Below are 16,149 nucleotides of genomic sequence, written 5' to 3'. Positions count from 1 at the left end.
AGGATGTGAGGAGATGGATAAACGAGAAAGAAAAAAATGAAAGGATGAGATCATTTAATGCAGGGCAGAGGGAGAGACAACACCTGGTTGTGGTGCCCTGCATTTGTGTCACGACGTCTTTTGCAATTGCGTCCATATGATGTCATATTCCAAGCAGAAGGTGGCATCCCCTGCCTGATCACCCAGACAACATCAAACACCCCCTCCGTACCTCTGACTTCATCCAAGAGGCATCGAGAAAATAAGGTGCATTTGCGTATATGAATTCGTGAGAAGGAGAGAGAGAAAAGGGAGGGAAAAGAGGTGTGTGTTGTATGAGCAAAAGGGGGGACGGGTAAAGCATATATAGACACCTCATCTTTACGCTAATAACATACTCCCTCAGCTCATGCAAACACACACACTGACATATAAACACCACTCACTTTTAAGCCAATTCCTGCACTTAGAGGAAGGAAGAGAGAAAGACAGGGATGCTCCTAGCAGGTGCCAAAAACTGAACTGAGACGTGTGAGGGAGAGAGACACAGGATGGAGCAGGACTAAAGCATTCAGTCAGATATTTTATAAGATCCTCAAACTCTTATTGGTGAGTAAAACAATTTCAAAACTTTATTTTTTTAATATCATGTGAAAATCTTTGCAAAATTGTGTTGAATTTCAACATGAAACTTAATTTAACAATTAGTTTGTTGATTTAAGTATAGTATGCATACTTTATGATCATAAAATGTTTTTATAAACATCATTTTTATTGTTTTAACATAAGGGTTAATCTCATGAAACCTGACAAGAACATATCCATGTCATTTTTTTTTTTTTTTTTTACAAAAATCTAAATAATAAATCATTTTGTTTGAATATTTTAAATACAATTTTATTAAAAAAATGCATTGCATTGCAAAAAAGAAATTGTAATATTATATAAATATAAAAATAATTGTAACATAATGATAATAATTTACTTGACTATAATAATGCATGGTTGTCTAAACCTATATTTTTGTAAAACATGGAAAAACTCAGCTGTTTATTATTTCATATAATAAACATTTTTGAGTTGATGCCACCCATTAATGTTTATGTTTTATATTTTGAGGTGTTTAAACATAGAATCAGTTGTGCTGTCTTTGAACTGAATTAAAAGTCCTTTTTAGTCAAATACTGACAGTACTACTGTATTAACAATAAAATAATGATGTAAAATGTAATGAGGGAAAACGTTTCTTTAGGGAATACATTTGAGGTCAGAATAATTATCCCCACTTTGAATTTGTTTTTGTTTTTTAAATATTTCCCAAACTATGTGTAACAGAGCAAGGACATTTTCACAGTATGCCTAATAATAATTATATATATATATATATATATATATATATATATATATATATATATATATATATATATATATATATATATATATATATATATATATATATATATATATATATATATATGTATGTATATATATATATATATATATATATATATATATATATATATATATATATATATATATATATATATATATATTTTTTTTTTTTTTTTTTTTTTTCTGGAGAAAGTCTTATTTCTTTTATTTTAGTTAGAATTAAAGCAGTTATTAATTTTTTAATGCATTTTAAAGTCAAAATTACCTGCCTAGTTACCCTAATTAACCTAGATAAGCCTAAATGTCACTTTAAGCTGTTTAAAAGTGTCTTGAAAAATATCTAGAAAAATATTATTTACAGTCATCATGGCAAAGATAAAATAAAAATTGTATTATTAAAAATTAGTTATTCAAACAATTATGATTAGAAATATGTTGAAAAAATCCTCTCTAAAAACAGGGGGGCTAATAATTCTGACTTCAACTGTATATTATTGTGTATTGTGACCTGGATTCATGTTTTTGTTTGTAAGATTGACCCATTTTCTGTTAAACTGTAATCAGGGATGGGCAGTATTATAATATTATATATAATATTATTATAATACATGCATTTCAACTACATATTTTAAATAGAAAATAGTATTTTAAATACTATTTTTTTATAATTGACAGGGCTGATGAAAATGGCTTATTTTTTTATCAAAAAACTTTAGATTCTTGTATTTTAGTCTTTTAAAAAATCTGGCAAAATACATCAAGACATTATATGAATGCACTCTCAGATTGCTCTGGATGTTATCAACTCTTCCATTAAAAGAACAAGGAAAAACTCTTAGGAGAAAGACTATATTGTACAATATATTGTACAATATTTGTCGTTAAAAAATAATACTTCATTGGCTGTTTCAAACTGATCAGTAGGTCTACTGTATAGTTAATGAAGAGGAAAGATGTAAGCTTTAAGATGTCTTAACATAAGAAAAAATAATAATAATCAAAAACACCTTGTGTGTGTGTGTGTGTGTGTGTATATATATATATATATATATATATATATATATATATATATACATATACATAACTATAGTTATATAGTTGAAGTCAGAATTATTAGCTCTACTGACTTATTAGCCCTTATTCTGCAATATCAGAACTCGTACAGCCTTCTCACCCTTCTGTTTTACTCTGCCCACATACAGTGAGAGCAGATCAATAAACTCACTACAGTTTAACAAATATTGGAGCTGGTTGACAAAATAATGTACTTTTGAGGCTTTTAGGGACAGTTTTCAGTTTTGATTTTAGTATTGAAAAGTTCAGTAGCAAAAATAAATATATTAATTGATGGAAGATTTGAAAAGATATGTCATGTTTCTTTGTAAAAGTATTTAGCAGCATTACAAAATACAACATAGAAACAAATCCTACAGTAGTGATTCCTACAACACTTCATTGGCTGTTTAAAATGGCAGTAGTTTATCAGTATGTCCACTGTATAGTTAATGAAGAGGAAAGATGTAAGCCGTAAGATTTCACAACATATGAAACACAAATATTTATTAATCAAAAACACCTAATAAAGTTTTTAGTTTTGATTTTAGTATTGAAGAGTTCAGTAGCAAAAACAATATTTCTGAAAATTTATGTGAACAAAATTTTTTAATTAACACCCTTTTAAAATATTATGAGGTTGAATAATCATTGTACAGAAATTTTACACGTTGTGACTGCTGTATTTTGTAGTTTATTTTGATACACCTAAAATTAAGTTTTTTTGTTTTTAATGTATTTTTGCCCATCCCTTACCGTAATACCAACACATGTTTTAAAATGTGTATCTAAATTGATTCAGAATAGTTTAATGCAAAACACAAATTAACCTCTTTCTTTGTTTTTGTTTCTTTGCCCTTTGTGTTGTTTTCAGCTGAATGCTGGTGTTTGTATTTCCATGCTCCTGTGTTTGAGTATATCTATCTAAATCATTTCATCTAAATCTATCCACATCCCCTCGCATTAGTGGTGTATCTGGGGCCAATATCACTTGCACTATGCTGTGCTCATCTGTGTTTGTGGTGCTTCTTATCCTTTTGGCCAATCCCGTGCCGGGCAGCACCCGAGCCCTTCACACCTCTGACAAAGCCATGCAGGTGGGCTTCCTCAGGCATGCTTCTTTACATGCTTCTTTTCTTCTTACTATTTTAAATTATAAAACAGTGATGTTGACATTTTCCTGTGTCTACAACGCAGGTCATTGAACAGTTCCTTGAGCGATACAATGACCTTTTAACCCTTGATGATCTTGAAAACCTCACAAGTGACCAATCGGAAGAGCCCGTGCAGACCTTCAGCTCTGGGCTAAAGGTTGCAGAATATCCCAAGTGGATTGACATACCGGTGCAGAATGAGAATGCCTGGCTCCGGCTTTTAAAGGGGGCTTTGGCCAATCAGAAACGAGCTCCACCGGATCGGTTGCGGAGGGGGTGGAACCGAGGCTGTTTTGGCTTGAAACTGGACCGGATCGGCTCTATGAGTGGCCTCGGCTGCTAATGATGAACTCAGAAATTGATTTAAAATGACTGTTGTCCTACTTAGGTTACAAAACTCTGTGCTGGTCTAGTCTGGGACCCTGTGAAAATAGTGTACAAAGTTGTAGGTGGACAAATTCATTCAATTGTGTCTCAATATACTTATTTTTACATTGAATTTAAGGTGACGTTGTTTAACTGTATTTGCATATTTATTTCTTAATGAAGGGAGCTGAGTGTTTCAGATGTAGTTGATTTGTGACCCTCATTTTGATATTCTGCTAGTAGTTAACTAGTATTCATAAGGTCTCAAAGAGTCTCAAAATGCATGCTTTATAGAACATAAATATATACTCCTCACCTTTAATTTTTGCCTGAATAAAGTTTGATCCCATGTCATATTTATAGTGTTTTCTGGGTGTATTATTGTGTGTTTTTATTATGCTTCTCTGAAGCCATGTGTTCTCCCACACACTGCAAATCAAGTAGTTCCACCTGTTTCAGCACATATATCTTTTTTTCTGCAAATATGCTAATGGGAGAATGTGACAGGATTTTCACAGTCTTAATCAGCTCTCATTGAAGAAGGACACACAGGCTGAAACACATTCATTCTGTGATGATGCGTGGGCAGTCACGGTTTATTGAGGTGTATGTGCCAGATATTTAATCTTAATAAAGAACATTAATTGCTCACAGACAAAATTAACAGTTTTTGTAAAAGGATTTAATTTGTATTATTGCTGAAAATGTACTTGAACTGCACCACTTTTCATTTTACTGAAGCGGAATCCTCTTTTAATGCTGAGAAGGAGTTTGTAAGCTTCCTCAAACACAGAATAATTTGAGAACAGCATGTATCCCTTTCATTTAAATCAGCCTATGAAACATTGGTGTAGGCGTTAGGATTATAGCTTGAACAATTCTTACTATGTTTGGGTGTAAAATCTTGAACTACATATTTTATAGGAATACATTTTCTGCACTGAATTGTGTTTGTGTATAGCTACAAGTAATAAGTATCTGGATATAACCCTGTTTAACATTCACTTGAAATAGTCTGATATTCTTTCTTTGTTATGTCCTTTATACCATTGTTTCCAATGCACACTCAGCCACACACATATACTATGGGCAATTTAACTTCACCAATTAATCTATAGCGCATGTCTCTGGACTGTGGGGTAAACCAAAGCACCAGGAGGAAACCCACGCAATCACAGGGAGAACATGCAAACTCCACAACTGAGCCAGCCGAGGCTCGAAGCAGAGACCTTCTTGCTGTGAGGCGATCTTGCTACCCACTGCGCCACTGTGATGCCAGATATCACACGAATGCATTGTCCCACCAGTGACGGTATACAGCCACATTGCACTACTATAAGTGTGATATTGCATTTATACAACAGTTTGATGGCATGATAGTGTATAAAAAAGAAAAACAAACTACTTTCTTCCACCATTAATACACATTTGCAGCTGATGTCAGAATAGCAGAAGCCATTACTAATTCTCCAACATCATTTTATAGCTAGTATTTGGATTATTCTCTAGCGTAATATCTAAAGTGATGACAAAACAGGTAATTTTGCTGACATTTTAATGTTATATGGCTGACCGGCATGAAATGCCATCAGTCTAGAGACATTTCCCAGTATTTTCCTGTTGCAATCGGGATATCACAATAACCCAAAAAAAGTCTAGGCAACGTAAACACTACCAGATTTTTGTTGTGTTTGCGATAAAGAAAATTACTAAACACATGCAGGCATTTCTTCTTTTGTTCTCTCTCTCAGGGTTATACAAATAGTGGCCAACACAAATTGCTCACATTCCTTATATGGGAGTCCCATCTCACACTCAATACACTACAGTTACTGTGGTATAAATACAGCACTGTAACGTAAAAGAGAGAGAGATCGACGTAGAATGTGACTCAACAGTTTATTAATGATTTGATCAGCTGTTTGAAAATTCATTCATTCATTTTCGGCTTAGTCCCTTTATTAATCTGGGGTCGCCACAGAGGAATGACCAGCCAATTTATCCAGCATATGTTTTACACAGTGGATGCCCTTTCAGCTGCAACCCATCTCTGGGAAACATCCATACACACTCGTACACTATAGACAATTTAGCCTACCCAATTCACCTGTAGTGCATGTCTATGGACTGTGGGGGAAACACCATCTGACCTAACCGAGGCTCAAACCAGCAACCTTCTTTCTACGAGGCGACAGCACAACCTACTGTGTCACTGCGTCGCCTAGTTTGAGAATACGCAGATTTTTTCTCTTATAAGGGCATATTATGTGGTCTCTGACGCCATCATGTGGATGGAAAACATCAACTATCTTTGCTCAGCTCAATGACAAGCTGAAGCAGAAATTATAAATATTTTAAAATAGGCAATATCCTTATAAAAAAATCTGCAAATGCAATTTAAACAACTACATTCTGGCCCAAAAAAGCCTCAAAAGTACATTATGTACAGCTGCAATATTTGAAGTCAGAATTATTAATTCCCCTGAATTATTAGCCCCCCTGTTTATTTAATTAACCAAACAAGACTGTGACAAGACCAAACAAGAAATGTCCTTGATCTGTTAGATATCATTTGGGAAATATTTAAAAAAATAAAAAATATAAAGGGGGCAAATAACAATTTTCAACTGTTAAATATTACTTATAAATTATTATTTATTATTATTGGGCGAAGCAGTGGCGCAGAGGGTAGTGCTGTCGACTGAAAGCAAGAAGATCGCTGGGTCACTGGTTCGAGCCACGGCTCAGTTGGCTATTCTCTGTGGAGTTTGCATGTTCTCCCTGCACTCGCATGGGTTTCCTCCAGGTACTTTGGTTTAACTCACAGTCCAAAGGCATGCGATACAGGTGAATTGGGTAGGCTAAATTGTCCATAGTGTATGAGTGTGTGTGTGAATGTGTGTGTGTGGATGTTTCCCAGAGATGGGTTGCGGCTGGAAGGGCATTCGCTGCGTAAAAACTTGCTGGATAAGTTGACGGTTCATTCCGCTGTGGCAACCCTGTATTAATAAAGGGACAAGCTGACAAGAAAATGAATGAATGAATGATTTATTAATATTATTTTATGCAATGTGTTATAATACCCTGCATGGGTCAAATATTAGATGTTCTATTTTAGTGAATGTTTTCTATGTGGTAGAGAAATGTGGTAAAATGGTTCTACAAATTGAGTTTTTTGTTATGTACGCTTTTGTTTTTGGTGGTGATGATGATGATGATGCTTTTTTGTCTTTTGAACCCCATTTGGAGCAAACTGCATTTAAAGAAATATATTGTGAATGAATGTATGAATATTCTTTCCAATATTATTTCTAATGCATATCCTTTTTCCATGAAACGCAAAAAATTTGTTCATTCATTCATTCATTCATTTTCTGCTTAGTCCCTTTATTAATCTGGGGTCACCTCAGCGAAATGAACCACCAACTTATCCAGAATTTGTTTTTCGCAGCAGATGCCCTTCCAGCCACAACCTATCTCCGGAAAAAAAAAGGATTTGTTGAGTTTAGTTAATCTAAGCGAATAAACCATAACTAAAAATACCAAAAAACAAATGCCATATAAAGTTTAAACTGCTTAAATCAAAACCTTATTTATAAAATATTAAAAATATTAATATATATAAACAATATTCTAAATATTTAGGGTTAAGACAGATTCCCCCTCAAGTCCAAAGACATGGGTGAATTGAGTAAGCTAAATTGTGCATAGTGTATGTGTGTGAATGAGTGTGTATGAATGTTTCCCAGTGATGGGTTGCAGCTGGAAGGGGATGCGCAGTGTAAAACATATGCTGGATAAGTTGGCAGTTCATTCCACTGTGACGACCCCTGATTAATAAAGGGACTAAGCCAAAAAGATAATAAATGAATAAACGAACAGCTGTACAGGTTTGGATACTAAAAGCACTAAATAAATGAACAAATAAAATAACCTTCAGAACCTGAAAAGGCATTTACGAATTCTGAAATTACCTTGAAATTCCAACACCAGTACATTTTTCCATATCAACACTTTAGTTTATTTAAATATGAAATCATCAAGATCAATAATTTTAAATGCGTTTTGCAATTTTGACCACAAGATAGCACTGTATATCTCAAAGCTCTAGACTGGCAGTCCACACTTCAGTAAGATAGCGTTAGTTCCTGGACTCTGATCTCTGCAGCTATGCCACTTCAGTTAATATATAACACCCTCACATACAGTACCAATAATCAGTGCTCGTAAACCATGATCCACACAAGAGAACAGAGTTTAAACAGTCAGCAACTTGTCAGCAAAGTTCAACAAACTGCTCGGCTAAAATTCCACCTGAAGAAAATGAGTTATCTGGAGTGAACTTGATTTGACGTGACAGACGTGCGATTTGTGTCCATCAGGGTTACGTTCAGAAGCTCGTCTGGTTCTGCCTGAATCATGTGAGTCAGTCGTCACAGGGTGAAGTGGATTGTGTGGGTCGCTCCACAAGAGCACAAGATAGCCGCAGTGGAAAGGGTGCAGGGTCAGCCTTTGAGTGTTTGGGTATTTTTAGTCTGACCCTGGCGACAGCCCAGCACATTCTCTCTGGTGGCTGGGGAGCAGATAGCAGGGATGTGCATACACTATTCTGAGGGCCAGTTGCTGAGTGCCGTCAAAGTTTTTATGAAAACAATGAGTGATGAATTATTATTAAATGGATAGTTCAGCCAAAAATGAAAGTTTCCACACCATTAACTGACTTATTCAAGTGGGTCGAAGTGTGTATTTAATTCTTTGACTCACTGTTCTGAAAAATATTGGTTGCCATTGATAGTAAGAACAAAAAATACCATTGGCTGGTTCTTCTGTCTATCTACAAATAGGCTGCACCGTGGTGCAGTTTGTTGCACAATTGCCTCACAACAAGAAGGTTGCTGGTTCGAGCCTCGACTGGGTCAGTTGGCATTTCTGTGTGGAGTTTGCATGTTCTCTCCATGTTCGTGTGGGTTTCCTCCAGGTGCTCCGGTTTACTCCACAAGTCCAAAAGCATGTGGTATAGGTGAATTGGGTAAGCTAAATTGTCCATAGTATATGTGTGTGCATAGATGTTTCCCAGTGATTGGTTGCAGCTGGAAGGGCATCCGCTACCTAAAACATATGCTGGATAAGTTGGCCGTTCATTCCGCTGTGGCAACCCCAGATCAGTAAAGGGGCTAAGCTGAAAAGATAATGAATGAATGAATAACTTGAAATAATCCCAGTTTTGGAACATGTGGAGGATGAGTAAATGGTCAGAAGTGTCTCCATTTAAATAAATCATGACTTTAAATAGAAGCAAATACTTCAGTCAAACTAAAGATGTTAATGAAGATTAAAGGCTGGCAGATTTAAAATGGTGATGTTGCACTTTTATATCCAGTGGCAAAACCAACTTGGGCATCTTTTCATCTCTGTGACATTGGAAATATAAGAAGACCAAAGGCCAAGGGTCAACAGCAATAGTCACAATCGAAAATTGTCAGATGTGCAAACTGAGATGATACAAACCAACACTGAGTAAAAATAAGTCAAAACAAAGAAAGACTGCATTGTTACAAGTCATGTTTGCAACAAAAGTGGAGAGCTACTTTATAACATTGCACTGACAGCTAATCGCTATAATACATGGATCTTTTTTCAGTCTGTCCTCTGTGCAAGATCTAATAGTGTCTGTGTTAATTACTAGTACAAACCTGTGATTAATTACAGACAAAGGGATAAAAGTTAGCTGCATTAAAAATAATTAGAACCAACATGAATGATGGATAACAGAAAGATTATAATGTGATTAATCAAAACTCAATATGCAAATTCATAAAACCATAAAGTCAGTATGCAAATTAGTAGTGTAATTAATCAAATTTGATAGAGCTATTAATGCACACTGTCACTCTCTAAACTCTTGTCACTTTTGATAATGTTTATGTTATGCTACAACCACTTTGGTTTTGCATTTGATTTACTTGCACAGAGATGCACATGTGAAGGCTCAAAGAATCTGTGTAGGTACAAAGGCATTGGATTTCATACTGATGCAAAGGATCGTGGGATGCAGGAATGCCTGAGTAAAAGGGAAGGGTCATGGTCTTTCCTGTAAATGTCACACACTCATGATGAGGGCGATTTGATCTCCTGCTTCATATGCACGGTCTGGGCTAGTTACTGTTAGAAGGTCAGAGTGGACAGACCATCTTAAATATACATATAATACATACTAAATACATTTATTTAATAATTTATTTATTTTAGCCAGTGTACAAATTGCATAGGGTTACAAGCCTAAATTACTTCTGCCTGGTTTCGTTATACATAACCTGCAAACCATTTATTTCTAATAATGCACTACATATTACTGAAGTGCTTACAGAATCATGGCCATTTGAGAAAGCATAATGCTCGATCATAGTCATTGCTTCTTTCATAAAAGTACAAAGGGAAACTTTGATATGTCACTAGTTATACAATATTTAATACTCCAGCAAAGCTTGGTTATCATCATCATCAGTCATATATGCCATCATCATCATCATTATTATTATTATTATTATTATTATTATTATTATTATTCAGTAGATGTAGTAGTTTCATTCACTGTACCCCAGTACGACCTTGACATTCTAAGGGGGCGTGGTACTTATAGCCTAAAGTCCAGGGGGCGTGGTACTTATAGCCTAAAGTCCAGGGGGCGTGGTCAATGCTATCGCACCAGATATAAATTAACCTCGTGTTCGTAATCAGTCCACTCACACCAAGTGTCAGACGAACAGAGGCTTCTCACAAACGGTAAATTTAGTTATTTCATGTTTCAAATGCTTGAATTATTTAGTGTTTAATTATGTAGTCTTTGCTCAGATTGCGCTGGTGAAGCCTTTGCAAATGTTAGCAACTTTTAAATATATGTGCATGTTAATGGCATGGAGCAACATTTCTAATGAAAGCTGAGAGTTCATGCTCTTTAGAACTTCTTGCCTACATTTTCTGGCCAATTGGGAAATGCTTGAGTATGAATACAACAGGCTACTGTGAACTACAAATGTGTATGAACTTTTTGTTCACTCTCTATCTGTAGTTAGAGGTGTTGCAGTTTCACAACCTGTACTTTGTTCCCATAACGAAAGACGCCTATAATAACGTGTGAATTAATTACACCCTTTTGTTTTCCTTCCAGAGGACACAACCAAATCAGGCATAATGGTTAAAGTTGGTATTAACGGGTATGTACTCCATTTGATTCAAATATGAAATAAATGAACATTAGGCTGCTTGCAACTTTTATTATTAATTGTTTTGAACAACAGGACATCAGTTTTATTTTATTATAAGCTTGTTTGTTAGTGTTTTGCTGTTAAATGCTTTCTGGAAGTTGTAATAAGTTTTGACTTTTTCTAATTGATTGTAATGAATGGTTGGAGGGGGTGTCACCTAAGCCAGCCAGTCAAACTGCTTTATTGGTGTTGTGCCATCGCTGTGTACATTGACGTCATCATGACGACAAATAATGGTAATTTTTATCTGTGTACTTGGCTTTTTTTGCCTTGTATTTTACTCCAGGTTCAAAGTTTGCTTCGAGTCTGCATTTTACTTGGACCATGTTGTACAGGACTCTGGGTTCAAGAATCCAAGCTTGTGTGTTCTGCATTGAAAAACCCCCAGCACCAGCTGTGACCTTTTCAAAGCTTATTGGGTTGTGTAACAGGAAACTTGATCCTGAAGAGACCAGTACAGGACACATGCATATCGTTCATGTACACACAACCTGAAACTTTAATGCTCATCCAGGACTGTGCTGTGAAGTTTAGGCACCCTAAATTACAGCACAAGTCTTTTGCGACTTAAATATCCACCTTTAGATGGAAGTCTGTCTTTAGGCACTCAAAAGGTTATGACCCCAAGTTCACCCCAGTGGTGTCCTTAAGTAGCCTTGGTTCATTTTACAAGCAAGAAATTTATAATAGGCCTACTTTGCATTTTTGCCATGGGTTTATACAATCTAAAGTTATGTGAAACTTTTATGCAAGTAATTTGACATGGTCTTCAGTTTATCAAATTAATAACTTTTAAATACAAAATCCCTTTCTAAAGCCTGTTACAATGTCACTTGACTTGATGATTTGAACACTAATGGCACTGGACAAATGGTCAATCCACATTTGCTAAGAGCACTGGGAATTTTTACCTTTGCCCTGTTTCTCTATCTTTACAGACTTGATGCAAATGTTTTGAAAGTGTACCACTACCATATCAGTGTCTTATCAGTGCATGAAAGTATGTACTGTGATCATTATCGCAGTATCAATAGGCTGCTTTCTTTGACCTATTGATTGAATGTACAGCTGAGTGTTGCAATAAACAAAAAGGGAATTCTGGAACTCCTTGTGGGGTCAGTCCTTCTTTCTCTGCATTTTGTGCAGTGTTGTTGGATGTACTAAAATAGCTCACAATGGCAGCTGGAGGCCTATGGAATTTGTATCCTTGCCTGGAGGACATGCCTCTATGAAGCAGGGGCAAATATTTGTGGAGATCATTCATCCAAAAGCCCATTCTTCATGATCTAGCTCTTAATCTCCTGTAGCACATAGTTGACTTTCCCCAGAGTTTATTTATATTTTTGGTTTATTATTATTATTATTATTATTATTATTATTATTATTATTATTATTATTATTATTATTAATAATAATAATATTATTAATTGCTTATTATTATTTATTAATATTATTTATTATTATTTTTTTAAATTAATTTATTTAACTGCTGTCTGCTCCCACTCTCCAATTGACCCAGAGTTACTGCGCTCACAAGGGCACAATGTTTGACTTTGTGCATGTTCAGAAATGGGTCCTTTCTGCCATCTAGTGGATAAGTTACCTGACTGCGGTTTTTTTCTTTTTTTCTTTTTTCTTTCTTAATGTGAGATGAAAGCAAGTGTTTATGAATGAGCTTTTTTTTTTTTCAGATTCGGTCGCATTGGCCGTCTGGTGACCCGTGCTGCTTTCTTGACCAAGAAAGTGGAGATCGTGGCCATCAATGACCCATTCATTGACCTTGATTACATGGCAAGTTCCTCAATTTTATTTTTTTTATTTAACTAGTTTTGGGGTTATTTTGAATATATTTATAGTGCTTGTTTCTTCACAGGTTTACATGTTCCAGTACGACTCCACCCATGGAAAGTACAAGGGTGAGGTTAAGGCAGAAGGCGGCAAACTGGTCATTGATGGTCATGCAATCACAGTCTATAGCGAGTGAGTGCTGTTCCTCCAAACTATGCATGGTTTTTATTATTATTATTATTATTATTATTTTTGCAAGCATTGGGCTATGCTCATGATCTCTGCCTAAACAGGAGGGACCCAGCCAACATTAAGTGGGGTGATGCAGGTGCTACTTATGTTGTGGAGTCTACTGGTGTCTTCACTACTATTGAGAAGGCTTCTGTACGTAATCATGGATGTTACATAAGCTGCCTGCAACAACAATTGTTTTTCTGTAACTGAAATTTTGCTGTCCTGGTAGGCTCACATTAAGGGTGGTGCAAAGAGAGTCATCATCTCTGCCCCAAGTGCAGATGCCCCCATGTTTGTCATGGGTGTCAACCATGAGAAATATGACAACTCTCTCACAGTTGTAAGGTAAATGGTGTTTTTATTATTTATTTATTTATTTATTTATAAGTATTTGCTTGTTTGAAAATTGATTCGTTTTTGATAATAGATAAAGCACCTAAATTTGGCTAAAGCTTTTAGAAATACTTGTAGAAAGACATGTACTATATCCATATTTTTAGTTAAACTAAGTTGGTATGGTGTCTAAATGCAGTCATGATTTATCCAGTAGGGGGTGTAATAAAGAAATATTTATCTCAAGGCATGTTAAATGTCTGCATTTATAGTATTGTTTGTGACATTATTTTATTTATTCTCCCAGCAATGCCTCCTGCACCACCAACTGCCTGGCTCCTTTGGCAAAGGTCATCAATGATAACTTTGTCATCGTTGAAGGTCTTATGGTAAGATTAAATGGCCTTTCCAATCTCCTCTAAAAGCCTTTTGACCCTAAAGTGATTGAGACCTGCTGTGATGCACCAATTTATTTAAGCCCTGCACTGGACTATGCTTTTTAAAGCAATTAAATGTGGAAGTCACGATTATACAAATTTTTCAAGAACGTCCTGGTTTTCCATTTCAGAGCACTGTTCATGCCATCACAGCAACACAGAAGACCGTTGATGGGCCCTCTGGGAAGCTGTGGAGGGATGGCCGTGGTGCCAGTCAGAACATCATCCCAGCCTCCACTGGGGCTGCCAAGGCTGTAGGCAAAGTAATTCCTGAGCTCAATGGGTCAGTTTTACCTCATCTTTTGACATTTGAGTGTCAGTCTAATTTAAAACCTCTGCTATGAACTTTTTTTTTTTTACATGCGCTTCTTTTTTTTTTATTTTTAATTTTTTTTTTATTTTGGTAGTATTGTGTAGTTTTTAAAGTTTGATTTGTCTTAACTTATGATTTATTAGATTTATATTAATTTATTTTAGATATTTGATAAGTGATTTTATTTCTATTATACAAGTAGTTATTTATATTTGTGTATTGACCATGATTATTGCTCATTTCAGCAAGCTTACTGGTATGGCCTTCCGTGTCCCCACCCCCAATGTCTCTGTTGTGGATCTGACAGTCCGTCTTGAGAAACCTGTGAGTTTCCAAACTGTGTGGCTACAGCTGAAAGATGTTTAAACTCAGCCTTGCTGTAGTAAGTGTTTGCTTGCCACACAAACAAATTAACCCTTGCTCTATTTTACAGGCCAAGTATGATGAGATCAAGAAAGTCGTCAAGGCTGCAGCTGATGGGCCCATGAAAGGAATTCTGGGATACACGGAGCACCAGGTTTTTTTTATTTATTAAATGACCTGTGGCTATTGTTTTTAATTTAATATAAATTTCCATTGTCGTTATACATTTATAATCTCCTGGTTCCAGGTTGTGTCCACTGACTTCAATGGGGATTGCCGTTCATCCATCTTTGACGCTGGTGCTGGTATTGCTCTCAACGATCACTTTGTCAAGCTGGTCACATGGTAAGATACTGTTTTACTAAATCTCATACTCTTTTAATTTGACTAACTTTTGTCTGCAGTCTTTTGGAAGATTTGCCTTGTGAACAAGCTTTGCCTCATCTGAATTTTAAATGAAATTGTCTTATTACAACTTAATCTTGATTTTTATGTCATTTTCAGCCTTCATTTTGTTTATAGGCTATTTATTTTAAAAAGATTTCATAACCATTGCTTTAATTTCTCAAACTTTGTACTTTTTTTAATTTTTTTTTTTTTATGTTTTTAAATAAGATTAATGTCTTCCCATAGGTATGACAATGAGTTCGGTTACAGCAACCGTGTATGTGACCTGATGGCACACATGGCCTCCAAGGAGTAGATGTGACCCCTTTTGCTGTTTCTTTTTTTTGATACGCGACCATTCTCCCATCTGGTTGAATGTTTGCACCACGTGCCTGGAAGGAAATTACATGCTTAAATTGAAGACCAATATTATTTTTATATACTCTGTTCTGTTTCGTGTGTGAGGTTAAAAATAAATGTTGACTTCAAAGGCTTTTCTGTCTGTTAACAACTTGCGATGGAATAAAAGTCCTCTGTTTGTGAGAAATGGAGAAAAGCTGTCATTTGTTATTTCAATAGCTTGTTCGGTGCAATCATTAATCTTGGAGGGTTATTTTAAAGAATGTTTTCTTTTTGAGCAGGGGTTTTTTTTTTTTTTTTTTTTTTTTTTTTTTTTTAAATCAAGTCCTAACAGTTTACAGGTATGCATAATGGGGAAACTTAACTGACAAGCATCGGGTGGGGTCTTTTACTTTAGCCCATCTACTTTAATATGTTATTTAGAGCTAGAAAGTTTTATTACAAATAGTGACTACTACCAGCAATTTGCATAAGTGACTAAATGAACATTTTTGTGTAAATACTGGGGAAAACTTTGAAAGGAAAGTTTACCCAAAACTGATCCTTTCCAGGGTCAAATTTGATCCTAAGGGCTGGTATCTTGCAGGGTTTTGCCAACTGTAATCAGACACACCTGAACAAGCTAATCAATCTTGCTGTAAGCTTTGTTGCAGGTGTTTAAGGAAAGTTAGAGCTGCACTTTATCAGACTGAGTTTAGACCTTTTTAGTGTCCTTCTGCCAAAAT

General features: G+C 35.4%; 2 protein-coding genes across 3 annotated transcripts; both read left to right on the top strand.

Annotated features, from left to right (window-relative positions):
* The first annotated feature begins 370 nt into the window (after window positions 1–370).
* nppcl (natriuretic peptide C-like) lies at window positions 371–4,304 on the top strand. Of its 2 annotated transcripts, none has more exons than XM_087286020.1 (3): window positions 371–588; window positions 3,392–3,521; window positions 3,622–4,304. In XM_087286020.1, the coding sequence occupies exons 2-3, from the start codon at window positions 3,423–3,425 to the stop codon at window positions 3,919–3,921; spliced, it is 399 nt and encodes a 132-aa protein (XP_087142146.1). In that variant the 5' UTR covers window positions 371–588; window positions 3,392–3,422; the 3' UTR covers window positions 3,922–4,304.
* A 6,381-nt stretch (window positions 4,305–10,685) lies between these two features.
* gapdh (glyceraldehyde-3-phosphate dehydrogenase) lies at window positions 10,686–15,613 on the top strand. Its single transcript, NM_001115114.1, is given in 12 exon segments — window positions 10,686–10,727; window positions 11,113–11,158; window positions 12,901–13,000; window positions 13,083–13,189; window positions 13,291–13,381; window positions 13,461–13,576; window positions 13,872–13,953; window positions 14,133–14,284; window positions 14,560–14,638; window positions 14,748–14,831; window positions 14,925–15,022; window positions 15,311–15,613. Coding segments are annotated over 11 exon segments (1,002 nt in total). The 5' UTR covers window positions 10,686–10,727; window positions 11,113–11,135; the 3' UTR covers window positions 15,381–15,613.
* The last annotated feature ends 536 nt before the right edge of the window (window positions 15,614–16,149 follow it).

Source organism: Danio rerio, chromosome 16 (assembly GCF_052040795.2).
Source record: "Danio rerio strain M-AB ecotype USA chromosome 16, GRCz13ab, whole genome shotgun sequence".
Lineage (NCBI taxonomy): Eukaryota > Metazoa > Chordata > Actinopteri > Cypriniformes > Danionidae > Danio > Danio rerio.
This window is presented reverse-complemented; position numbering and strand designations above follow the sequence as displayed.

Excerpts from the sequence above, each read along its gene's own strand:
- nppcl (XM_087286020.1), top strand. The coding sequence starts at position 3,423 with ATGCTGTGCTCATCTGTGTTTGTGGTGCTTCTTATCCTTTTGGCCAAT. Across the intron at positions 3,522-3,621 it reads CCTCTGACAAAGCCATGCAG|GTCATTGAACAGTTCCTTGA; the intron begins GTGGGCTTCCTC and ends TCTACAACGCAG.